General features: G+C 59.5%; 1 protein-coding gene across 1 annotated transcript in view; it reads left to right on the top strand.

Annotated features, from left to right (window-relative positions):
* Positions 1-951: 951 nt before the first annotated feature.
* LOC123356631 overlaps positions 952-24933 on the top strand; it is an 871996-nt gene continuing 848014 nt past the window's right edge. The window contains 2 exon segments of the mRNA XM_044999988.1: positions 952-1007; positions 1552-3444. Coding sequence (XP_044855923.1) covers positions 1599-3444 — 1846 coding nt within the window. The 5' untranslated portion in view covers positions 952-1007; positions 1552-1598.

The raw sequence follows: 24933 nt of genomic DNA, 5'->3' as shown, positions 1-24933 counted from the left end.
AATGGACACAAATTGGACATCAGGAATGGTAACATACACAAGCCAGTAGGTGAACACTTCAATCTCCCTGGTCATTCTCTAACAGATTTCAAAGTCACTATTCTTAAACAAAAAAACTTCAGAAACAGCCTTCGAAGAGAAACAGCAGAACTAAAATTCATTTTCAAATTTAACACCATTAATCTGGGCTTCAATAGGGACTGGGAGTGGCTGGCTCCTTACAGAAGCAGCTTCGCCTCTCTTGGAATTGACACCTCCTCATCTATTATTGGGAGTAGGCTACATCCACCCTGATTGAATTGGCCCTGTCAACACTGGTTCTCCACTTGTGAGGTAACTCCCTCCTCCTCATGTGTCAGTATATAATGCCTGCACCTGTAACTTTCACTCCATGCACCTGAAGAAGTGAGGTTGTTTTACCCACGAAAGCTTATACCCAAATAAATCTGTTAGTCTTTAAGGTGCCACCAGACTCCTTGATGTTTTTGTGGATACAGACTAACACGGCTACCCCCTGATACTTGACAATTCTAACATATCCTAACATAATTCTCTAACCAATTATATCCCACTACGTAATTTACTCACACCTAGCGACATGAATTTTACAGCAATTAGAGAACCAGACTGATTAACAAGGTAAAAGCGATGACCATAAAGATAAAACAATACAGAAAGGAGGGTTTCACAACCACAACCATTGATAACGGATTTATTGCCAGAGAGGATGATTTATAATAATAATACTAACTCTTCTGCCACTTTGAGCCAAGGAAGTTGGCCTTGGTATTTTACTGCTTAAAAATGAGCAGGGATTACAACCATGGAATATTCTTTGTGACAAGTATCCCACAAATTCCACTGACCTCCCTTGTTTTCTTTGCCTGGAGTAGGGTTTCCAATTTCCAAACCTGATGTGATCTCGCAGCTGGAACAAGGGGAAGAGCCGTGGGTCCCGGACCTCCAGGCCTCTGAGAAAGAAGTGCTCCCGAGAGCTGCCTGCACAGGTGAGGACTTGGTTAAACCAACTCAACAACTGTTTAGGAATGCGGGAAACATTTGGGATGCCCTACAAAGACCCTGTGAGCTCTCCAAGCTCAGGATTGTTCCCTGCAGATGTGGAATCATTATGGCAGATGTCACTCATGGCTTCCCTCCTATTCTGACTGACAACTTGCAGCAGGTCCCTCCCCGGTCTCGCTTTCCCTTGAGTGTTCTGGTGAGATGCAGACCAAAACTCATCCCTTCCTCTCTCCTCTGGGGAAGGGTTTGGGGAAAATCAGCTCCTGAGAGGTTTGATCTCTCCCATACATTTTGTCAAGTATCAGAGGGGTAGCTGTGTTAGTCTGGATCTGTAAAAGCAGCAAAGAATCCTGTGGCACCTTATAGACTAACAGACGTTTTGCAGCATGAGCTTTCGTGGGTGAATACCCACTTCTTGCATCTGAAGAAGTGGGTATTCACCCACGAAAGCTCATGCTGCCATACATTTTGGTTTTTTCATCCCTTTTTACATTCCTCTCTCTGAGATTTCCTTTCTTTCCGGCACAGGGAGTGACCTATGCCTGGATTCGCTCTGTCTCCCATCAGGTGATGGGATGGTGAGTGAGAATGAGAAGGAGAAACTCCAACAGGAAGATGCTCAGCAAGTAGAACCACATGGAACGTTATCAGGAAGATCCAAAGGGAATGTTTCCGGGCGTTGTGCACTCCCAGAAAAAGCAAAAGCCTGTGAGACGCAGCAGATGCCAGAGGAAAACTTCAGTAGCCACTCAGAGCTAATAACCCGCGACAGAATCCACTTGGAAGGGAGACGCTACACGTGCCATGAGTGCGGGAAAAGCTTCCCTTGGAGCTCACACCTTATCATACATCGTAGAATCCACACAGGAGAGACGCCCTACACGTGCTCTGAGTGCGGGAAAAGCTTCAGTCGGCGTTCAAACCTTATCACACATCGTAGAATCCACACAGGAGAGATGCCCTACACATGCTCTGAGTGTGGGAGAAGCTTTAAGCGCAGCTCTGACCTGAGCGCACATGGGAGAATCCACACGGGTGAGAAACCTTATGGATGCGCTGAGTGCGGGAAAAGCTTTAAGGACAGCTCTGCCCTGAGCGCACATAGGAGAATCCACACAGGTGAGAAACCTTATGGATGCTCTGAGTGCGGGAAAAGCTTTAAGGACAGCTCTGCCCTGAGCGCACATAGGAGAATCCACACGGGTGAGAAACCTTATGGATGCTCTGAGTGCGGAAAAAGCTTTAAGCAGAGCTCTGCCCTGAGCAGACATCAGGGAATCCACACGGGTGAGAAACCTTATGGATGCTCTGAGTGCGGGAAAAGCTTCAGTCAGCGTTCAAACCTTATCATACATCGTAGAACCCACACAGGAGAGACGCCCTACACATGCTCTGAGTGCGGGAAAAGCTTTAAGCACAGCTCTGCCCTGAGCGCACATAGGAGAATCCACACGGGTGAGAAACCTTATGGATGCGCTGAGTGCGGGAAAAGCTTTAATCACTGCTCTACCCTGAGCACACATAGGAGAATCCACACGGGTGAGAAACCTTATGGATGCGCTGAGTGCGGGAAAAGCTTTAGTCACTGTTCACACCTTATCTCACATCAGAGAATCCACACGGGTGAGAAACCTTATGGATGCGCTGAGTGCGGGAAAAGCTTTAGTCGGCGTTCAGACCTTATCGGACATCAGAGAATCCACACAGGAGAGACGTCCTACACGTGCTCTGAGTGCGGGAAAAGCTTTAAGCACAGCTCTGCCCTGAGCAGACATCAGGGAATCCACACGGGTGAGAAACCTTATGGATGCTCTGAGTGCGGGAAAAGCTTCAGTCGGCGTTCAAACCTTATCTCACATCAGAGAATCCACACAGGAGTGAAGCCCTACATGTGCTCTGAGTGCGGGAAAAGCTTTAAGCACTGCTCTGCCCTGAGCGCACATTGGAGAATCCACACGGGTGAGAAACCTTATGGATGCTCTGAGTGTGGAAAAAGCTTTAAGCAGAGCTCTGCCCTGAGCGCACATTGGAGAATCCACACGGGTGAGAAACCTTATGGATGCTCTGAGTGCGGGAAAAGCTTTAGTCTTCGTTCAAACCTTATCAAACATCAGAGAATCCACACAGGGGAGACGCCCTACACATGCTCTGAGTGCGGGAAAAACTTTAAGCACTGCTCTGCCCTGAGCGCACATTGGAGAATCCACACGGGTGAGAAACCTTATGGATGCTCTGAGTGCGGAAAAAGCTTTAAGCAGAGCTCTGCCCTGAGCGCACATTGGAGAATCCACAGGGGTGAGAAACCTTATGGATGCTCTGAGTGCGGGAAAAGCTTTAGTCAGCGTTCAAACCTTATCAAACATCAGAGAATCCACACAGGGGAGATGCCCTACACATGCTCTGAGTGTGGGAAGAGCTTTAGTCACCGTTCAGACCTTATCACACATCAGAGACGCCACACAGGAGAGACGCCCTACACGTGCGCTGAGTGCGGGAAAAGCTTTAGTCTGTGTTCAAACCTTATCAGACATCAGAGACTCCACACAGCCCCCCGCGCCCTAATCCTCAGCCCCTGACAGAGCCCTCAGCCCCCCGCACCCTAATCCTCATCCCCAGCCCTGAGCGCCCCCAGATCATGAACCCCTCATCCCCCTGCACCATGAACCCCTCATCCCCCTGCACCCTAAGCCTCAGCCCTGAGGCCCCCCGCAGCATGAACCCCTCATCCCCCTGCACCCTAATCCTCAGCCCCAGCCAGAGCCCTCATCCCCCCGCACCCTAATCCTCAGCCCCAGCCAGAGCCCTCATCCCCCTGCACCCTAATCCTCAGCCCCAGCCAGAGCCCTCATCCCCCTGCACCCTAATCCTCAGCCCCAGCCAGAGCCCTCATCCCCCCCCACACCCTGATCCTCAGCCCCGCCCTGAGCGCCCCCACATCATGAACCCCTCATCCCCCTGCACCCTAATCTTCAGCCCCGCCCTGAGCGCCCCCGCAGCATGAATCCCTCATCTCCCTGCACCCTTAGCCTCAGCCCCAGCCAGAGCCCTCATCCCCCCGCACCCTAATCCTCAGCCCCGGCCAGAGCCCTCATTCTCCCGCACCCTAATCCTCAGCCCCAGCCAGAGCCCTCATCCCCCCGCACCCTAATCCTCAGCCCCAGCCAGAGCCCTCATCCCCCCGCACCCTGATCCTCAGCCCCGGCCAGAGCCCTCATCCCCCTGCACCCTAATCCTCAGCCCCAGCCAGAGCCCTCATCCCCCCCGCACCCTGATCCTCAGCCCCGGCCAGAGCCCTCATCCCCCTGCACCCTAATCCTCAGCCCCGGCCAGAGCCCTCATCCCCTCGCACCCTAAACCTCATCCCCAGCCCTGAGCGCCCCCACATCATGATCCCCTCATCCCCCCGCACCCTAATCCTCAGCCCCTGCCAGAGCCCTCATCCCCCCGCACCCTAATCCTCATCCCCAGCCAGAGCCCTCATCCCCCCGCACCCTAGTCCTCAGCCCCAGCCCTGAGCCCCCCCACTTCATGAACCCCTCATCCTCAGCCCCACAGCCCTCACCCCAAACCTCTGCCCTAGCCCTGAGCCCCCTCCTGCATCATGAACCCCTCGTCCCCCAGCCAGAGCCCTCATCCCCCCCACACCCTAATCCTCTGCTCCAGCCTTGAGCCCCCCCACAGCCTGAACCCCTCATCCCCAGCCCCACAGCCCTCACCCCAGAGCCCAACCCTCTGCCCTAGCCCTGAGCCCCCTGCATCATGAACCCCTCATCCACAGCCCTCACCCCACACCCCAACCCTCTGCCCTAGCCCTGAGCCCCCCGCATCATGAACCCCTCATCCACAGCCCTCACCCTGCACTCCCTCCTATCCCCAAACTCGCTCCCGCTTCCCATACACCCCTTCCCAACCCCAAACTCTGTCCCAAAGCCTGCACCCTTCACCCCCTCCTGCACACTGTCACGGAGTATAGGGGAGTCAGGCCCTGCACCCCCGGGCTCCCTGCCGATTCACCGGGACTCTCAGCCAGGCAGTAAAGCAGAAGGTTTATTTAGACGACAGGAACACAGTCCAACACAGGTCTTGCAGGCACAGATAACCGGATCCCCCCTGTTAGGTCCATCTTGGGGCCCCATACCCCCATCGGGGATCAGAGCCCTCTCTCCCTGCTTCCCCTCTTTTCCCCAGCCAACTCCAGTCTGCCCAACCCCCTCCGGGCCCTCCTCTCTGCTCAGCTTCTTTCCCGGGCCAGGAGGTCACCTGACCCCTTTGTCTCCAACACCTTTAGCCAGCACCTTTGCAGGGAGGGGCCCGGCCATCCGTTGCTAGGAGACAGAGCTTCAGGCATTTGGCTGCATGGCCTTTTGCTGCTAGATACTTAGGATCTGTACCCAGCCCCCAGTGTGAACAGTCCCACTTCGTCACACACACACACACCCTGCCCCAGCCCAGAGCCTGCACCCAGCACCCAAACTCCATCCCAAAGCCTGCACCTCTCCTGCACCTCTCCTGCACCCTAACCCCAGCCCAGGATCTGCACCCCAGACCTCCCCCGCCGAGCCCCCTCCCAGAGCCTTAGGCAGGTGGGGCAGAGTTTGGGGGGGCAGGTTCTGGGCACCACCAAAATTTTTACAAACTTGCCACCCGTGTCATCAGCTCCAGGTGGGGTACCCTGAGGCAAAAAACTACCTGTGCCTGACATCCTCTAGGGCTGCACATGGCGTACCACCACATGCCCAGTCTGGGCGGCGGAACGGGGTGATGACTGACTCCCTCGCTTCAGGGCAATCTGCGCCAGAGATGTCCATGAAACTCTTGTGGAGATACAGGGCAATCCGCTGCCGCAGGTTCCTTGGCAGAGCTGCTGTGTTTCTTGCCCCATTAAGGGCAACTTTCCTGCACTACTCTGCTGTCGCGGGAGGGGCGGTGGGGACCATTACTGCACACAGGCGACCCACATAACGGCCAGGGGGGAAGCTGCAGTCTTGGAGAAACCCGCCCTTGAGTCCCTGCTCGCTCTCAGCAGCGAGATCTTCCATAATGAACACAGCCTGTGGGAAATGTGGGCAGAGGAATGATGATAAGGCCCCCCCTAGGGTGCTGTTTCTCCCCAAGAGCCACATGCCCAGTGTACAGTAGGGTCCTGGAACAGTGGTTTCCCCTGCCCCCGCTGTTACCATTCTGGGGGGCTTGTGGCTCATGTGTGCTTGCCTGGGTTTAGCCAGTTAGTGATGGGTATGTGAATAGTGGCTGTCTTTAAATCACTGCATTAGTGGTCTGTGTGCTGCAAACAATACTGCTTCCGTAAAATGCTGCATTTTGGCTGCACGGAGATGATCTTGGGATCCCAGCCTCCCTCTGGGTTATCACTGGCTGAACGGCTGCGCAGAATTAGCAAGCGGCCCTAAAGAACTCAAGAGAACTTTCTGCATGAGGTCATGACGCACTCTGCGGCTGAAAAACAAGAACTGAAGGAGTGGTCGGACAGCGAGAAGAGGGACCGAAAGGAGAACTCGGTGCGCTGGAACGAAGCCATGGAGCGGCTTTTAAACTTGATGGAGTGCCAAGCGGGCATGCTGCAGGCGCTACTAGCACTGCAAACCAAGCAGCTCCGCGACCGCCCTCCCCTGCAGCCGCTGTCGCAAAACTTTCCCATTCCCCCCCCAGCCACCGCCAGCACACGCTTATCAACCTCCTGGATCCAGTCTGTACCCGCTGCATTCCACTCCTGCCCCATCACAGTCCAGCCCTGCCAACGCCCAGTGCCCAGGGCACTCGACACCCGTCCCGCTGTAGTTTATTCCGGCTGAAGTACAGCACCTGCTGCACTGCACTCCAGAGTCTAAGCTGCATATGATACCTAGACATACACAAATCTTTAACCATCCCGGGACCCTCCCTTCCCCCACCCCCACAGTGCTGATGTGGTGTTTCTTTTTCTCTCCTCCGGTGGTTGCTTTTAATAAAATCATAGTTTTGGGTTGAAAGCAAACACAGCTTTGCAAAGAAACACGCAATTCTCTTAAACCCTTATAGTGCATCATCTGCACCAATCACAATCCCCTCCTAGCATTCCAAGCACTGCGCTCCTGGGCATAGCCACAAATATTAGTGGCTTTTAGCTTCAAATTGCTGCCTCGAGCCATCCCTGAGCCTTCTGGCCCCACACTCTGCCCCTCTGGTCTCTGGATGTTCAAATTCAGCCTCCAGGTGCTCAGCCTCAGCCGTCCAGCCCTGAGTGAAGATCTCACTGTTCCCTTCACAAATATTCTGGGGCGTACAGCACATGGCTATTAGCATAGGAATATTGTCATGGGCCAGGTCCAGCCTTCCATATAGGCAGACCACTTTTATCAACAGCTAACAAGAGCAGAGCACCACACCAGTGGCATCTGACAACAGGGTGAAATTTGTCATTTTGGTCAGCGATTTTCATTTCCCTTCTCCGGGGGCAGAGATGGGGTTGGAGCTACCGCAGGCTGGGATGTAGAGCCCGTGTTCCCAGGGCCGGCTCCAGCTTTTTTGGCGCCCCAAGCAGTGAACTGGGGGAAAAAAATAAAGCCGATTGGCAGCACTTCGGCGGCAGCTAAAATGTGCCGCTTCATTCTTTGGCGCTAATTCGGGGGCGGGTCCTTCGGTCCCTCTCTGGCAACAGCTCAGAGGAGAAGAGAGGGACTGAGAGACCCGCCACCGAAGACCCGGACCTGCCGCCCCTTTCCGTTGGCCGCCCCAAGCAGCTGCTTCCTTCGCTGGTGCCTGGAGCCAGCCCTGCATGTCCCCGTCTATCAGTTACTTTGGGAACTTGTCTCTGCTCACAGGCTGCCTCCAGCCTGTCTGGCCAGCTGCTGAGCTCTGTGGGGGTGAGTCCTTTGGCATAAGTGGCACCCGGGAGAAACCCTCCTACCAGATGCACTGGTGGTATAGTGGTGAGCAGAGCTGCCTTCCAAGCAGTTGACCCGGGTTCGATTCCCAGCCAATGCCGGGATGTGCCCTTTTCTTGGCCGGGAATTGGTTTAATTTCAGTCCCGTTGTATCAGTGGAACGGGAGAATGAATGTCCCACATCCCAGCAGGTCATTCAACAGCCAGTGGAGGAAGAAAGGGGCGGGACTATACAGTGAGCTGCTGGAGTCATCCTGGCATTACAATGTTTGGTTTATTTTTTTAAATGTTTCCTTTACCTACCTCTCCATTTTGGACTCAGAGCCTTTAAGGGCAGAAGGGATCATCGTGATCATCTGGTCCGATCTCCTGCACCTTGCAGGCCAAAGGACCCCACCCACCCACTCCTGTAATAGACCCCTAACCTCTGCTTGAGTTACTGACATCCCAAAATCATGGATTAAAGCTGTCAAGTTACAGAGAATCCACCATTTACACTGGTTTAAACCTGCAAGTGACCCCTGCCCCATGCTGCAGAGGACAGTGAACCCCCCCAGGGTCGCTGCTAATCTCCCCTTGGGGAAAACTCCTTCCCAACCCCAAATAGGGTGATCAGCTAGACCCTGAGCATGCGGACAAGGTGCACCAGGCAGACACCTGGGAAAGAATTCTCTGCAGTAACTCCGAGCCCTCCCCATCTATTGTCCCATCTCCGGCCGCTGGAGATATTTGCTGCTAGCAGTCACAGATCGGCCCCATGCCGTTACAGGCAGTCCCATCCTACCACCCCGTCCATCAACGTATCAAGCTCAGTCTTGAAGCCAGTTTGGGGTTTTGCCCCACTGCTCCCCTTGGGAGGCTGTTCCAGAACTTCACTCCTCTGGTGGTTAGAAACCTTCACCTAATTTCAAGGTTAAGCTTGTTGATGGCCAGTTTATATCCATTAGTTCATTACTAGTGGGGGCCTGTGATAGTGTGGGGGAGGGAGGGAGAAAGCCTGGAGAACTGACCGTGGGAGCCAGAGAGATTCCCTGTTCCCCGCCCACCCGTCTCTGGGAGGAACCAGCTGGAACTGCCCTTGGGAAGCTGCCGCTAGTAACTCAGGTGTGAAAACATTATTCTGTTGGAATCAGATTAAAGCCTCCTCACACCCGGTGTCATGGTCACTGACCTGGCTCATCCCTGGGATGTTCCCAGCCACAGCAATGCAGTGAGTGGAACCAAATCCCTTTCCAGAGCCCAGGCGCACACACAAATCCTGGGGCTTTTCGTTCCTAGGCTGCTGGCGCCATCGTGTGGCCATTTGGTTTCACTCCTTTCTGTTACAACCTTTAGCTTTCTGCACAGAAATGGTAATTCCCTGGGAGAGATTCGGGAGCATTTCTCTGTTTTGTGTTGTTAAGGATTGAAATGTTCCCCGGGTTCCTCGGTCCCAACCTGCCTCCCGTTCTACTGCCCATGCAGCCCCATCCCAGCCCTCAGCCCCCAGTCGATGCTGATTCCCTCAGCCCCATCTGTGCAGGGGGTGAACCCTGTCACTGCGCATTGCCTAGTTCCCCTAACTCTGAGGGACTTCAGCTCCTCTGTGTCCCCGGGGACCCTCCACACCACTCCCCTGCTTACCATGGTTCAGATAGGCGTGAACAGCACATTTCATTAGGGTGTGCAACCAGGGAGCCCCGCCCAATCCACTCCCTCCCACTTCCCACTCCCTGACTGCCCCCCTCAGAATCCCCAACCCCCTGCTCCTCGTCCCCTGACTGCCCCCTCCTGGGACCCTGCCCCTAACTGGCCCCCAGGACCCCACCCCATCTAAGCCTCCCTGCTCCTTGTCCCCTGACTGCCCCCTCCTGGGACCCTGCCCCTAACTGGCCCCCAGGACCCCACCCCATCTAAGCCTCCCTGCTCCTTGTCCCCTGACTGCCCCCTCCGGAGACCCCCCACCCTAACTGCCCCCCTAGGATCCTACCCCATATTTGTCCCCTGACTGCACCAACCCTTATCCAGACCCCCGCTCCCAAACAGACTCCTGGGACTCCCACACCTATCCAACCGCTCCCCGCCAGGACCCCCAGAACTCCTGACCCATCCAACTCCCCCTACTCCCTGCCTGCCCCAACCCCTCTCCACACCCCTGGACCCCGACAGGCTCCCCCTTAACCCCTATGACACATTCAACCCCCCCGGCTCTCTTCCCCATCCCATGCCCCTTCCTCACCACCCCATCTCCTCCCCATCCCACCCCCTTCTCTCCCCATTGCCTCTTTCCCCTGCCCCTGCCTCCCCATCCTCTTCTCTCCCCCATCCCCTGCCCCTTCCCCAGTGCTCCATCTCCATCCCATCCTACCCCCTTCTTTCCCCATTGCCTCTTTCCCCCTGCCCCTGCTTCCCCATCCTCTTCTCTCCCCCATCCCCTGCCTCTTCCCCACTGCTCCATCTCCTCCCCATCCTACCCCCTTCTCTCCCCATTGCCTCTTTCCCCTGCCCCTGCCTCCCCATCCTCTTCTCTCCCCATCCCCTGCCTCTTCCCCACTGCTCCATCTCCTCCCCATCCTACCCCCTTCTCTCCCCATTGCCTCTTTCCCCCTGCCCCTGCTTCCACATACTCTTCTCTCCCCATCCCCTGCCCCTTCCCCACTGCTCCATCTCCTCCCCATCCCACCCCCTTCTCTCCCCATTGCCTCTTTCCCCCTGCCCCTGCTTCCCCATCCTCTTCTCTCCCCATCCCCTGCCTCTTCCCCACTGCTCCATCTCCTCCCATCCCACCACCCCCTTCTCTCCCCATTGCCTCTTTCCCCTGCCCCTGCTTCCCCATCCTCTTCTCTCCCCATCCCCTGCCCCTTCCCCACTGCTCCATCTCCTCCCCATCCCACCCCTTCTCTCCCCACTGCCTCTTTCCCCTGCCCCTGCCTCCCCATCCTCTTCTCTCCCCATCCCCTGCCCCTTCCCCACTGCTCCATCTCCTCCCCATCCCACCCACTTCTCTCCCCATTGCCTCTTTCCCCCTGCCCCTGCTTCCCCATCCTCTTCCCTCCCCATCCCCTGCCTCTACCCCACTGCTCCATCTCCTCCCCATCCCACCCCCTTCTCTCCCCATTGCCTCCTTCCCCTGCCCCTGCCTCCCCATCCTCTTCTCTTCCCCATCCCCTGCCCCTTCCCCACTCCCCCATCTCCTCCCCCATCCCACCCCCTTCTCTCCCCATTGCCTCTTTCCCCCTGCCCCTGCTTCCCCATCCTCTTCCCTCCCCATCCCCTGCCCCTTCCCCACTGCTCCATCTCCTCCCCATCCCACCCCCTTCTCTCCCCACTGCCTCCTTCCCCTGCCCCTGCCTCCCCATCCTCTTCTCTACCCCATCCCCGGCCCCTTACCCACTGCTCCATCTCCTCCCCATCCCACCCCCTTCCTTCCCCATTGCCTCTTTCCCCCTGCCCCTGCCTCCCCATCCTCTTCTCTCCCCATACCCTGCCCCTTCCCACTGCTCCATCTCCTCCCCATCCCACCCCCTTCTCTCCCCATTGCCTCTTCCCCCTGCCCCTGCCTCCCCATCCTCTTCTCTCCCCCCTCCCCCGCCCCGTCCCCAACTGCTCCATCTCCTCCCCCATCCCACCCCCTTCTCTCCCCATTCCCTCTTTCCCCCTGCCCCTGCCTCCCCATCCTCTTCTCTCCCCCATCTCCCGCCCTTCCCCACTGCTCCATCTCCTCCCCCATCCCACCCCCTTCTCTCCCCATTGCCTCTTTCCCCCTGCCCCTGCTTCCCCATCCTCTTCTCTCCCCCATCCCCTGCCCCTTCCCACTGCTCCATCTCCTCCCCATCCCACCCCCTTCTCTCCCCATTGCCTAGTCCCCCTGCCCCTGCCTCCCCATCCTCTTCTCTCCCCCATCCCCTGCCCCTTCCCCACTGCTCCATCTCCTCCCCCATCCCCCCCCCTTCTCTCCCCATTGCCTCCTTCCCCCGCCCCTGCTTCCCCATCCTCTTCTCTCCCCATCCCCTGCCCCTTCCCCACTGCTCCATCTCCTCCCCATCCCACCCGTTCTCTCCCCATTGCCTCTTTCCCCCTGCCCCTGCCTCCCCATCCTCTTCTCTCCCCATCCCCTGCCTCTTCCCCACTGCTCCATCTCCTCCCCAGCCCACCCCCTTCTCTCCCCATTGCCTCTTTCCCCCTGCCCCTGCCTCCCCATCCTCTTCTCTCCCCCATCCCCTGCCCCTTCCCCACTGCTCCATCTCCTCCCCATCCCACCCCCTTCTCTCCCCATTGCCTCCTTCCCCTGCCCCTGCTTCCCCATCCTCTTCTCTCCCCATCCCCTGCCCCTTCCCCACTGCTCCATCTCCTCCCCATCCCACCCCCTTCTCTCCCCATTGCCTCCTTCCCCCTGCCCCTGCCTCCCCATCCTCTTCTCTCCCCCATCCCCTGCCCCTTCCCCACACCCCATCTCCTCCCCATCCCTCCCCCTTCTCTCCCCATTGCCTCTTTCCCCCTGCCCCTGCCTCCCCATCCTCTTCTCTCCCCCATCCCCTGCCCCTTCCCCACTGCTCCATCTCCTCCCCATCCCACCCCCTTCTCTCCCCATTGCCTCCTTCCCCCTGCCCCTGCCTCCCCATCCTCTTCTCTCCACATCCCCTTCCCCTTCCCCACTGCTCCATCTCCTCCCCATCCCACCCCCTTCCTTCCCCATTGCCTCCTTCCCCCTGCCCCTGCCTCCCCACCCTCTTCTCTCCCCCTCCCCGGCCCCGCCCCACCGCTCCATCTCCTCCCCATCCCACCCCCTTCTCTCCCCATTGCCTCCTTCCCCTGCCCCTGCTTCCCCATCCTCTTCTCTCCCCATCCCCTGCCCCTTCCCCACTGCTCCATCTCCTCCCCATCCCACCCCCTTCTCTCCCCATTGCCTCTTTCCCCTGCCCCTGCCTCCCCATCCTCTTCTCTCCCCATCCCCTGCCCCTTCCCCACTGCCCCATCTCCTCCCCATCCCACCCCCTTCTCTCCCCATTGCCTCTTTCCCCTGCCCCTGCCTCCCCATCCTCTTCTCTCCCCATCCCCTGCCCCTTCCCCACTGCCCCATCTCCTCCCCATCCCACCCCCTTCTCTCCCCATTGCCTCTATCCCCCTGCCCCTGCCTCCCCATCCTCTTCTCTCCCCATCCCCTGCCCCTTCCCCACTGCTCCATCTCCTCCCCATCCCACCCCCTTCTCTCCCCATTGCCTCCTTCCCCTGCCCCTGCCTCCCCATCCTCTTCTCTCCCCCATCCCCTGCCCCTTCCCCACTGCTCCATCTCCTCCCCCACCCCACCCCCTTCTCTCCCCACTGCCTCCTTCCCCCCGCCCCTGCCTCCCCATCCTCTTCTCTCCCCATCCCCTGCCCCTTCCCCACTGCTCCATCTCCTCCCCATCCCACCCCCTTCTCTCCCCATTGGCTCCTTCCCCTGCCCCTGCTTCCCCATCCTCTTCTCTCCCCCATCCCCTGCCCCTTCCCACTGCTCCATCTCCTCCCCAAGCCACCCCTTTCTCTCCCCATTGCCTCTTTCCCCTGCACCTGCTTCCCCATCCTCTTCTCTCCCCATCCCCTGCCTCTTCCCCACTGCTCCATCTCCTCCCCATCCCACCCCCTTCTCTCCCCATTGCCTCCTTCCCCTGCCCCTGCCTCCCCATCCTCTTCTCTCCCCATCCCCTGCCCCTTCCCCACTGCTCCATCTCCTCCCCATCCCACCCCCTTCTTTCCCCATTGCCTCTTTCCCCCTGCCCCTGCCTCCCCATCCTCTTCTCTCCCCCATCCCCTGCCCCTTCCCCACTGCTCCATCTCCTCCCCCATCCCACCCCCTTCTCTCCCCATTGCCTCCTTCCCCCTGCCCCTGCTTCCCCATCCTCTTCTCTCCCCATCCCGTGCCCCTTCCCCACTGCTCCATCTCCTCCCCATCCCACCCCCTTCTCTCCCGATTGCCTCTTTCCCCTGCCCCTGCTTCCCCATCCTCTTCCCTCCCCATCCCCTGCCCCTTCCCCACTGCTCCATCTCCTCCCCATCCCACCCCCGTCTCTCCCCATTGCCTCTTTCCCCCTGCCCCTGCCTCCCCATCCTCTTCTCTCCCCCATCCCCTGCCCCTTCCCCACTGCTCCATATCCTCCCCATCCCACCCCCTTATCTCCCCATTGCCTCCTTCCCCCTGCCCCTGCCTCCCCTTCCTCTTCTCTCCCCATCCCCTGCCCCTTCCCCACTGCTCCATCTCTTCCCCATTGCCTCTTTCCCCTGCCCCTGCCTCCCCATCCTCTTCTCTCCCCATCCTCTGCCCCTTCCCCACTGCTCCATCTCCTCCCCATCCCACCCCCTTCTCTCCCCATTGCCTCTTTCCCCCTGCCCCTGCCTCCCCATCCTCTTCTGTCCCCCATCCCCTGCCCCTTCCCCACTGCTCCATCTCCTCCCCATCCCACCCCCTTCTCTCCCCATTGCCTCTTTCCCCCTGCCCCTGCTTCCCCATCCTCTTCTCTACCCCATCCCCTGCCCCTTCCCCACTGCCCCATCTCCTCCCCCATGCCACCCCCTTCTCTCCCCATTGCCTCTTTCCCCCTGCCCCTGCCTCCCCATCCTTTTCTCTCCCCATCCCCTGCCCCTTCCCCACTGCTCCATCTCCTCCCCATCCCACCCCCTTCTCTCCCCATTGCCTCCTTCCCCCTGCCCCTGCTTCCCCATCCTCTTCTCTCCCCATCCCCTACCCCTTCCCCACTGCTCCATCTCCTCCCCCTTCCCACCCCCTTCTCTCCCCATTGCCTCTTTCCCCTTCCCCTGCCTCCCCATCCTCTTCTCTCCCCCATCCCCTGCCTCTTCCCCACTGCTCCATCTCCTCCCCATCCCACCCCCTTCTCTCCCCATTGCCTCTTTTCCCTGCCCCTGCCTCCCCATCCTCTTCTCTCCCCCATCCCCTGCCTCTTCCCCACTGCTCCATCTCCTCCCCATCCCACCCCCTTCTCTCCCCATTGCCTCTTTCCCCCTGGTCCTGGTTCCCCATCCTCTTCTCTACCCCATCCCCTGCCTCTTCCCCACTGCTCCATCTCCTCCCCATCCCACCCCCTTCTCTCCCCATTGCCTCTTTCCCCCTGCCCCCCCTGCCTAGGGTGACCAGACAGCAAGTGTGAAAAATCGGGACGGGGGTGGGGGGTAACAGGAGCCTAGATAAGAAAAAGTCCCCAAAACCAGGCCTGTCCTATAAAATGGGGACATGATCTGGTCACCCCAGCCCTGCCCCACAACTCGCTGTTGTACAAAATGAAGGCTGGCTCCCAGCACACAGAAGGGAGCTCAACCAGCACTGGGACCCAGGAGCTCGTGGCCAGCTGCAGAGTCCAGGGAGCGGAGCAGCACCTCCTTTTTCCAGCCGGGCTGCACAGCAACTCTGGGCTCACAGACATGGGGGGAGGGGGGACCTGGCATGTGACCTTGCACCCGATGTGGCCCCCACCCCTCGCCCCATCACACACCCCTGTTTCTCCTTCACTTTCTGCAGGGAAGCAAATAACGCTGCAGGGGGGGGGGACCTGGGCTCTTCTCATTCCCCCTGGGGCCCAGGAGAGCCCCACAGACCCCCACTGCCCAGCACCACCCCGAGACCCACTCCCCCCACCCTGCTGCCCCCAGCCACACTCACCAGCCTGCTGGGCGGGGGCGATTTGCCTTGCCTGGGCTGAGCCAGCGTCACCGCTGGGGTCGGTGGGGGATCAGCGCGGGAGCGGAGGGGCCTGCCTGGGCCGGGCTCCCTCAGAACCTCCTTGCCTGGGGCCCCCCCATCACTTCTACGCAGCTCAGTAAAAGGTCTCCCTCCCCCCTCCCCCAGCAGGACGGGCCAGGCCTGTTCTCTCGCCCTTGACTCGTCCAGGCAGGAGAACAACATTTCATTGCACACGTGTGATTTGTAACCCAGCACCAGCCAAAACTGCTCCGTTTGGCACAGCCGCCCCACCCTGCTGCGGAGCTGGGCGGAGCAGGGGGGTCTGCGCAAACACGGTCTGTTCCTGACGTCTTCCCCCAGCTCCTCACTAGATGTGAGGGGGGAGCTCACCCAGACCCTGCTTCCGCTTAGTATTTAAAAACTCCTTATTGGCCCTACCTCTGCTGGCCTTGGATTTCTCCTCCCGTCCCTTCCCTGACAGCTCCGATGAGGTGGCCGAGTGGTTACAGTGATGCTGCTCATCCATTGTGCTCTGCACGCGTGGGCTCAAATCCCATCCTCATCGGAGACCTTCAGTCTTCTCTCTTCCTGTACAAACAACCCTCTCCCCCCTGTGGTACAATCACAGACCAAACCATGTTGCTTCCTGCCAACAAAAACCATCTCAGGAACTCAGATCCCACCTGCTTAAAATACAAGGTCTAAACACCAGATTTCTCAAAGAATTGGCTAGTCCTGGATTCTTAGTTTTTAACTCAAAAGGGAACATCCTCCTCATCTCCCCCAAACACCCCGGGACCTCCACAATTTATTAAAATGCCCCCGTCCTCCTCATGTCCTCCTCATAGCGTCTCCCGCCTTCCGCACCCCCAGTCCCGTCTCCCCTCCTCCCCCTGGTCCCATCTCATCTCCCCCCCGTCCTGTCTCCCCCCTTCTCCCTTCCCTCCAGTCCTGTGTCCCCCCCCATCTCCACCCCTCCGGGTCCCATCTCCTCCCTTCCCCCCTCCCCCATCTCCACACCCCGCCCCCCCAGTCCTCCTCATGTCCCCGCCCGGTCTCCCCCCTTCTCCCTTCCCCCTCCCCGGTCCCGTCTCCCCTCCTCCCCCCGGTCCCATCTCATCTCCCCCCCCCCCCGGTACCATCTGCCCCCTTCTCCACCCTTCTCTCCAGTCCTGTGTCCCGACCCCCCCGGTCCCGTCTCCCCTCCGGGCTGGGGTCTCTGAGCTCGGTCCCCGCCAGCTCAGGCCCAGGGCTGCCCCTCCCCCCGGGCAGGGCGGGGCTAATGAGGGGCCCTGCCCGCAGCGCAGGCCCCGCGGGAGGGGGAGGGGCAGGTCCCGCGTGGGGCGGACACGCTCCAGCAGGGGGGGAGGGGCGGGGCCCGGTTCGCGCCCTTCCCGGGGGGGGGAGCCCCGCGCTGCCAGCGGCCGGGGCGGGGCCGGGAGCAGCAGGAGGGGCCCGGAGTGGGGGGAGGGAGGGGGAATAAGGGGTGGGGCTGTGGAGAACCCCGCCCCCAACGGAGGGGGCAGCGCCGCCTCACAGCCCCCCCCGCGTGCGGTGCGCTCCAACGGCCCTAGCGGCCGGACCCGTCACGTGATTCCTCCTCCGGCTCCCCCCCCCGCGCGCCGCCCTCCAACGGCCCTAACGGCCGGACCCGTCACGTGACCCCTCCCCCGGCTCCCCCCCCCGCGCGCCGCGCTCCAACGGCCCTAGCGGCCGGACCCGTCACGTGATTCCTCCTCCGGCTCCCCCCCCCGCGCGCCGCGCTCCAACGGCCCTAACGGCCGGACCCGTCACGTGATTCCTCCTCCGGCTCCCCCCCCCGCGCGCCGCGCTCCAACGGCCCTAACGACCGGACCTGTCACGTGACTCCTCCCCCGGCTCCCCCCCCCCGCGCGCCGCGCTCCAATGGCCCTAACGGCCGGACCCGTCACGTGATTCCTCCTCCGGCTCCCCCCCCCGCGCGCCGCGCTCCAACGGCCCTAACGACCGGACCTGTCACGTGACTCCTCCTCCGGCTCCCCCCCCCCGCGCGCTGCGCTCCAACGGCCCTAACGGCCGGACCCGTCAGGTGACTCCTCCTCCGGCTCCCCCCCCCCGCGCGCTGCGCTCCAACGGCGCTAACGGCCGGACCCGTCACGTGACTCCTCCCCCGGCTCCCCCCCCCCCCGCGCGCCGCGCTCCAACGGCCCTAACGGCCGGTGTAACGACAGAAACATGAACCGCTCCCGATTCGCTACTTTGGCTGCACTGAGCATGCGCGGCCGAACTGAGCATGCCCAGTAACCTCCGCTGTCGCCACTGCCCTCTCTCTGCCCTCACTGCTACCCACGATTTGCTGCCTGCTCTTTGGGGGCGTTTAAAAGGCTCAAGGGGGCAAATCGCAGCGGGGGGGCTGCCAGGGTCTGAGCGGGGGGCAGAAATTGACTGGCCAGAGGGGGTCAAGCTGCTGTAGGCAGCGGCAGGAGAGAGGCTGAAGGGGAAAAATCGGGGGTGGGGGGTGGGAGCCGGGTTTAAGCCCGGGGGGGGAGCCGCTGCCAGACCCTGTGCGGGGACAAAACCCCCGTTTAGGGAGGGGGTGGGGGGGACAGGGGCCCCTCGGGACGAGCCCACTGCTGGGCTCGCAGATCTGGGGGTGTCGGGGCTGGGGGGGGGCAGAGGCTGTTTTCAGTTCTGCCGCGTGTCAGCCCCGGAGCAGGGGGCGGGTTCCTGGGGCTGGGGCTTAAAGGCACCGGCAGCCCAGCTCCCAGACTGTCAAAGCCCAGACACCGCGGCTCCTCTCGATCCTGTACAAGTGCTGCGGGGCTGTTACTGCTCCAGCCGGGAGCCTGAATGCGGGGAAATACCGTACAGACGCCCCCTCCCTCCCTCCCTCCCACTCTGCCTCTCACATTGTGACTGTGGAAAAGTGTCTGCTGTCATTTTCTATGTCTCTATGAAATCCCTGCAGCTCCTTTCTCTTCTACAACGTGCTGAGCTGCTAACTCCCTCCCAGAGCCCACATGTCTGTACCCCCCTGTACCCCAATCCCCTGCCCCAGGTCAGAGCCTGCACCCGTCACTCAAACTCTACATAGCCTGCAACCCTCCTGCACCCCCAACTCCCTCCCAGAGCCTGCACCCCAAACAGGGCCGGATTAACCTGTTGTGGGCCCGGTGCTAAACATATTTGTGGGTCCCCATGGGGGAAATGGGGACATGAGGCAGGGGGGCAGAGTCCTCAGAGCGAGGGGCTGGCTGGGGGCAACGGGATATGAGTCATGGCACGGCAGGGACAGCCCCACTCCACCCAGCCCAGTACAAGGGCACTGTTTACAAACCAGGAGCTGCCAGACCCACACTGTCCAGCCCAGCCCTGCACTGCCATTGTGCTTCTTCCCCTGGGGGGTGGGCCCACGCTGCACCATGCTACCCCCTGCCCAGCACCCCTCTGGCTCCCTACGCCCAGTGCCACAGCACCCAGAGACCCCCACCAACCCCCTGCCCAGCACCCCTCCGACTCCCTACGCCCAGTGCTGCACCACCCTGAGACCCCCACAAACCCCCTGCCCAGCACCCCTCTGACTCCCTATGCCCAGCACCACACCACCCAGAGACCCCCACAAACGCCCTGCCCAGCACCCCTCCGACTCTCTATGCCCAGTGCCGCACCCCCCAGAGACCCCCACAAACCCCCTGCCCAGCACCCCTCCGACTACCTATGCCCAGCGCCACACCACCCAGAGACCCCCACAAACCCCCTGCCCTGTACCCCTCTGACTCCCTACGCCCAGCGCCGCACCACCCAGAGACCCCCACCAACCCCCTGCCCGGCACCTCTCCGGCTCCCTACGCCCAGTGCCGCACCACCCAGAGACCCCCACAAACCCCCTGCCCAGCACCCCTCCGACTCCCTATGCCCAGTGCCACTCCACCCAGAGACCCCCACCAACCCCCTGCCCTGCACCCCTCCGGCTCCCTACGCCCAGTGCCGCACCACCCAGAGACCCCACAAACCCCCTGCCCGGCGCCCCTCCGACTCCCTATGCCCAGTGCCGCACCACCCAGAGACCCCCAGAAACCCCCTGCCCAGCACCCCTCCGTCTCCCTACGCCCAGTGCCGCACCACCCAGAGACCCCCACAAACCCCCTGTCCAGCACCCCTCCCTCGTCCTACGCCCAGTGCCGCACCCCCCAGAGACCCCCACAAACCCCCTGCCCAGCACCCCTCTGTCTCCCTACGCCCAGTGCCGCACCACCCAGAGACCCCCAGAAACCCCCTGCCCAGCACCCCTCCGACTCCCTACGCCCAGTGCCGCACCACCCAGAGACCCCCACAAACCCCCTGTCCAGCACCCCTCCAGCTTCCTACGCCCAGTGCCGCACCCCCCAGAGACCCCCACAAACCCCCTGCCCAGCACCCCTCTGGCTCCCTACGCCCAGTGCCGCACCACCCAGAGACCCCCACAAACCCCCTGCCCAGCACCCCTCCGACTCCCTACGCCCAGTGCCGCACCACCCAGAGACCCCCACAAACCCCCTGCCCAGCACCCCTCTGACTCCCTACGCCCAGTGCCACACCACACAGAGACCCCACAAACCCCCTGCCTGGCACCCCCTCCATCTCCCTATGCCCAGCGCTGCACCACCCAGAGACCACCACAAACCCCCTGCCCTGCACCCCTCCGGCTCCCTACGCCCAGTGCCGCACCACCCAGAGACCCCCGCAAACTCCCTGCCCTGCACCCGTCTTTCTCCCTATGCCCAGTGCTGCACCATCCAGAGACCCCCACAAACGCCCCTGCCCAGTGCACTCCCAGATCACTCCCCCACCCACTCAGAACCCCCCCACAGATCCTCTCACTGACCAGTGCCCCCCAGCTGAAGACCCCCCACAGCCCTCCCACAACTGCACAGTGCCCCACACCTTCCCACCCAGAGCCCCCCTACAGATCCCCTCACTGTGCAGTGCCCCCCACCACCACAACTGCACGGTGCCCCGCACAGACCCCCCACACTTCCCAGCGCCCACACACACACAGATCTCCCCCACTGACAGCCCCCCAACACATAGATCTCCCCACCCCCCCAGTGCCCAGCACCTACCCAGACCCCCTAGAGACCTACTCTCCCACACCCTAGCCCCCAGCCACAGTAGCCGGCCCTGATGGGAGGTGACTGTGGCTGCGAGGCTGAGATGGCAGCGCAGCCAGAACTGGTCCTGGGGCAGGATAACTCTGGCCTCTTGGGAGTGGTGGAAGCAGCCAGGCTAGAGCAGGAGCAGAGCCTACCCGGGCCAGGCTCTGTCAGGACCCAGCTGAGCCTCCCCTCTCCCCGACTGTTCCCTGTGAGTGGCTGAGACTGGCCCAGCCTCTGCACCGGTCCCAGGTGGCTCTTCCCCCAGGGAGGCAGGTGGGGCCCCACAGGTCCCAGGCAGTGGAGACAGCTCAGAGCTGGAGCAGTGCTGGGGAGTGGGGCAGATCCCTGAGACGTGACTCCCGCGATCCTACCCAGCCCACCCACACCCATTGGCCCCGTGGCCAGCAGCCCTGCAGAGCACACACCTCTCTCTCTCCCTGCTTTCCTATCACCAGTTATGTTACTACAGGAATGAAATCGAGACATCCCCTAAAACAGCTAGTTCCACATTGTTATAACAGATAATTACAAAGACTAAAGTGCATGCTTTACTATAATTAGGACCGGGCAACCCAAGATGAAAACTACACCGTGGCAGAGTCCTACAACCAGGTATTTGAGGCCAATCCCTTTATCAATGGAATCCTCAACCAAAATATGAGGAAGGAGACGAGTCACCCTCAAACTTTTGACAATAGCTCAAGGTCAGACACCAAGAAGACCAGCGCCATTCGTATTCTGGTTTTGGATAAAATACTTGATCTTGCCTACATCATAGAAACCTTCCTCTCTCCAAGTCTACACCCCACTACACCCTTTAGCGATAAAGTAACCATTAAAGAAGTTCTGAATCAGTCGTCTTTCTTCCCAATTTAGGTTTAACAATAAAGCTGCAGCGTAAGTAGCTATGGGAGATGACAGTGCAACTACTAGGTATTGGTGGGGGAAAAGTGTGCTACTAATGTCCTGGATATACTGGCAGGGCCGGCTTTAGGCTAATTCAACCAATTCCCCTGAATCGGGCCCTGCCCCTAAGAGGGTCCCGCGCCCAAGCCCCGGTTCGGTGTATTGGCAAGAGTCGGTGCACTGTACCGGGGTGGCCCGGCTTCTCCAGGGGACAATTTAAAGGGCCTGGGGGCCCTTTAAATTGCCACCACAGCCACACTGCTGGAGCCCTGGGGTAGGGCTGTGGGGATCTGTGGGCTACTTAAAAAGTCTGTGGCTCCCGTTGCTTCTATCGCCCCAGCCCTTTAAATAGCCCCTGGAGCCCCGCCGCTCCCCCAGGGCTCCGGCAGCTGTGTACATGGCCAGGGCTGTGGAAGCAGGGGAGCCCCAGGTGGGGGAGGGAGGAGGAGGGAGCACGTACCATACCGGGTGGTCTGTACCCCCTGTACCTGCACCCCCTGCCCTGTCTCCAGCCAGCCCCTGCTGCACCCCCCCTGCCTGAAGCCAGCCATTCCTGCACTCCTCTGTCTTCAGCACTGCCAATCTATGCCACACACCCCTATGGCCCTGCTTGAAGCCAGCCAGCCCACCCCACTCCACCCCACACACCCCTGTCTCCAGCCATTGCTGCACCCCTTGCCCTGCCTGCAGCCAGCCCCATGTCCACTGGTGCCCTGCAATTCCCTGGGCAGTAACCCTGCACACCTGCTTCAATGATGGGAGAAGAGAGCAGCTGGTACCCATGTGCACACCCGAGGGTGACCAGACAGCAAGTGTGAAAAATCAGGATGGGGTGGAGGTTAATAGGATCCTATATAAGAAAAAGCCCCCAAGATTGGGACTGTCTCTATAAAATCGGGACATCTGGTCACCCTAGCACACTCCCAGGGAGTGGCGGGGACCCACACGTGTGAAGCGGAGTCATTTCTAGTTCAGTCCCATCTTTTTAAAAAAGAACTATAGGTAGTGTTAACATACAGCCATATTTTCCCAGACATGTCAGACTTTTTGGTTCTTAAATTGCTGTCCGGGAGGAATTTTTAAATCTGGAAATATAGTAACCCTATTGGTACCAGAAATACATATTCTGGCACATCCCTTAAATCAGAACTTTTTATAGGGAACCGGTTGCTAAGAAAGGAAAGGCTTTTTTTTCCCACCTTTTTTTTAAAGTCATCCCTGCTGGGGCCCCGCCGAAAATGTTTGAATTGGGTGGGCCCCAAACTTCCTAAAGCCGGCCCTAACTCGTCTGTTCAGTGTTATAGCTTTTAATATGCTACTGCAAACACTGTAATAGAGCATTAATGTCCCAATGTACTGTAGCTTGTTTTAACTTACGGTAATACTAGAAGGGGTACATGTGAACATTGCCGTAACGAGGGCAAGGCGAGTGAGGCACTTGCCTCGGGCACGGAAAGTGAGGGGCTCAGAAAGTCTCTCCTTCAGCGGCAATTCGGCAGCAAGTCCTTCCCTCTGAGAGGGACTGTGGTACTCGTTGCCGAAGTGCCGCTGGTCGTCTTCAATGGAGAGGGGCGGCGCATACGGCTCTTTTGCAGAAATTCGTTGGTGGATCCTTCCCTCCAATAGGGAAGAGCCGGACATGCTGCCTCTGTTCCTTGCCTTGTGTGCCAAAAATCCCTAGTTACGGCTCTGCATGTGAAGCTCTCTTAAAAGCTGACACTACAGTAGTGATATTCCCAAGGCAGCATGCATAGGGCTGCAGGGCCGCCCAGAGGGGGGGGCAAGAGGGGCAATTTGCCCCAGGCCCCGAGCCCCACAGGGGCCTCAACCAGAGTTTTTCGGGGCCCCTGGAGCGGGTCCTTCACTCGCTCCGGGGGGCCCCAGAAAACTCTTGCGGGGCCGGGCGCAGGAGCTTCTTCGCTCCCGGTCTTCACCGGCGGGGGTCCTTCCGCTCCGGGGCGGAAGGACCCCCCGCTGGCGAATTACCGCCGAAGACGGAGCGGGACCCGCCGCTGAGTTCAGCTCGGTCTTCGGAGGAAATTCGGTGGCGGGGGGGCCCTTCTGTTCCGGGACCCGCTGCCGAAGTGCCCCGAAGACCCGTGGCGGGAGCCCCCCTCCGCCGAATTACCGCCGAAGACCGGGCTGCACTTCGGCGGCGGATCCCGCTTCGGCGGTAATTCGGCGGCGGGGGGGCCCCCACCGCGGGTCTTCGGGGCACTTCGGCGGCGGGTCCCGGAATGGAAGGGCCCCCCGCCGCCAAAGACCCCAGGCCCCCGGAATCCTCTGGGCGGCCCTGTAGGGCTAGGAGTGGGGAAGGGGAGTGCATTTAGGTATACCCCCAAACCTTCTTGCGTTTGTATACAGCAACCTATCACATTTGTCAATATTTAGTTGTCTGCCTGCATGTGATGTAATTGAATAGGACTCTTTTTTTATTTCACAGTTTCTCTTCTGCTACTACCACTATTTTATGAACTTTTATCCTCTACTCTTTACTGGGATATACAGAATCCCCACTCAGCGATCGTCCCCTAAGGGATGGCTCTGTCTGACCCATGTGTTCCTTCACACCGATTGCCGTTCCCCCAGCCTGTAGTTTAGTATCCCCTTTATGAACTCTTTAATTTTACATGCCAGAAGTCTGGTTCCATTTTGATTTGGGTGAACCCCATCCTTCCCGTATAGACTCCTCCTTTCCCGAGGGGTTCCCCTCATAACCCTCAAACCCTCCTCCCTACACCATCATACAATGATGAGTCAAAGAGAGTGACTTTCACATGTGCAGCAGATGAAGATCTTTTAAAGCTAGAGGGCCTTCAGCCATCTGCTGTCACAGTAATGGGCTGGCTCCCGAGAACGTGCCGTGGCCACAAAATCTGAGCCATGTCATGGATTTGAGTCTGAGCCCTACCACTGACAACTTCCCGACATGCGTTGTGGATTTTTCTTACATTCTGCAGGAGTTTCTCTTCCAAGTCTTGCCTTCATACCAGCATTTGTCTTAAGAACATGATTTTTCAAGTGCTCTCAAATTTACATGTAGATATTGGACTGGTAGCTAATTCAGAGTTTTGAGAGCATTGCTCCATTGGCTATTGGTGTGAAAAAAAAATAATCACATCCCTACCTGACATAGCTTGCTGGCAAAAGCTCTAATGTAGACACGGTTACAGTAGCAAAAAAAGTCCATTAAAAAGAAATCAAGGAAATTAAACACCCGTAAACTACATTAAAGCAGAATTAAGGTTGCCCAGTGCGGCCTCATGCCCTTCCAGCATGTGTATAGGGGTGAAAGTAAAAACCTCTGAAAACCAGGAAATGACTAACACGCCACCCCTGCAATGCAACCTTAATTCTG

This window comes from Mauremys mutica, chromosome 26 (genome assembly GCF_020497125.1).
Source record: "Mauremys mutica isolate MM-2020 ecotype Southern chromosome 26, ASM2049712v1, whole genome shotgun sequence".
In the NCBI taxonomy this organism is placed as follows: Eukaryota; Metazoa; Chordata; order Testudines; family Geoemydidae; genus Mauremys; species Mauremys mutica.
Note: the sequence above shows the minus strand (reverse complement) of the source record. Positions and strands in the feature narration are given on the sequence as shown.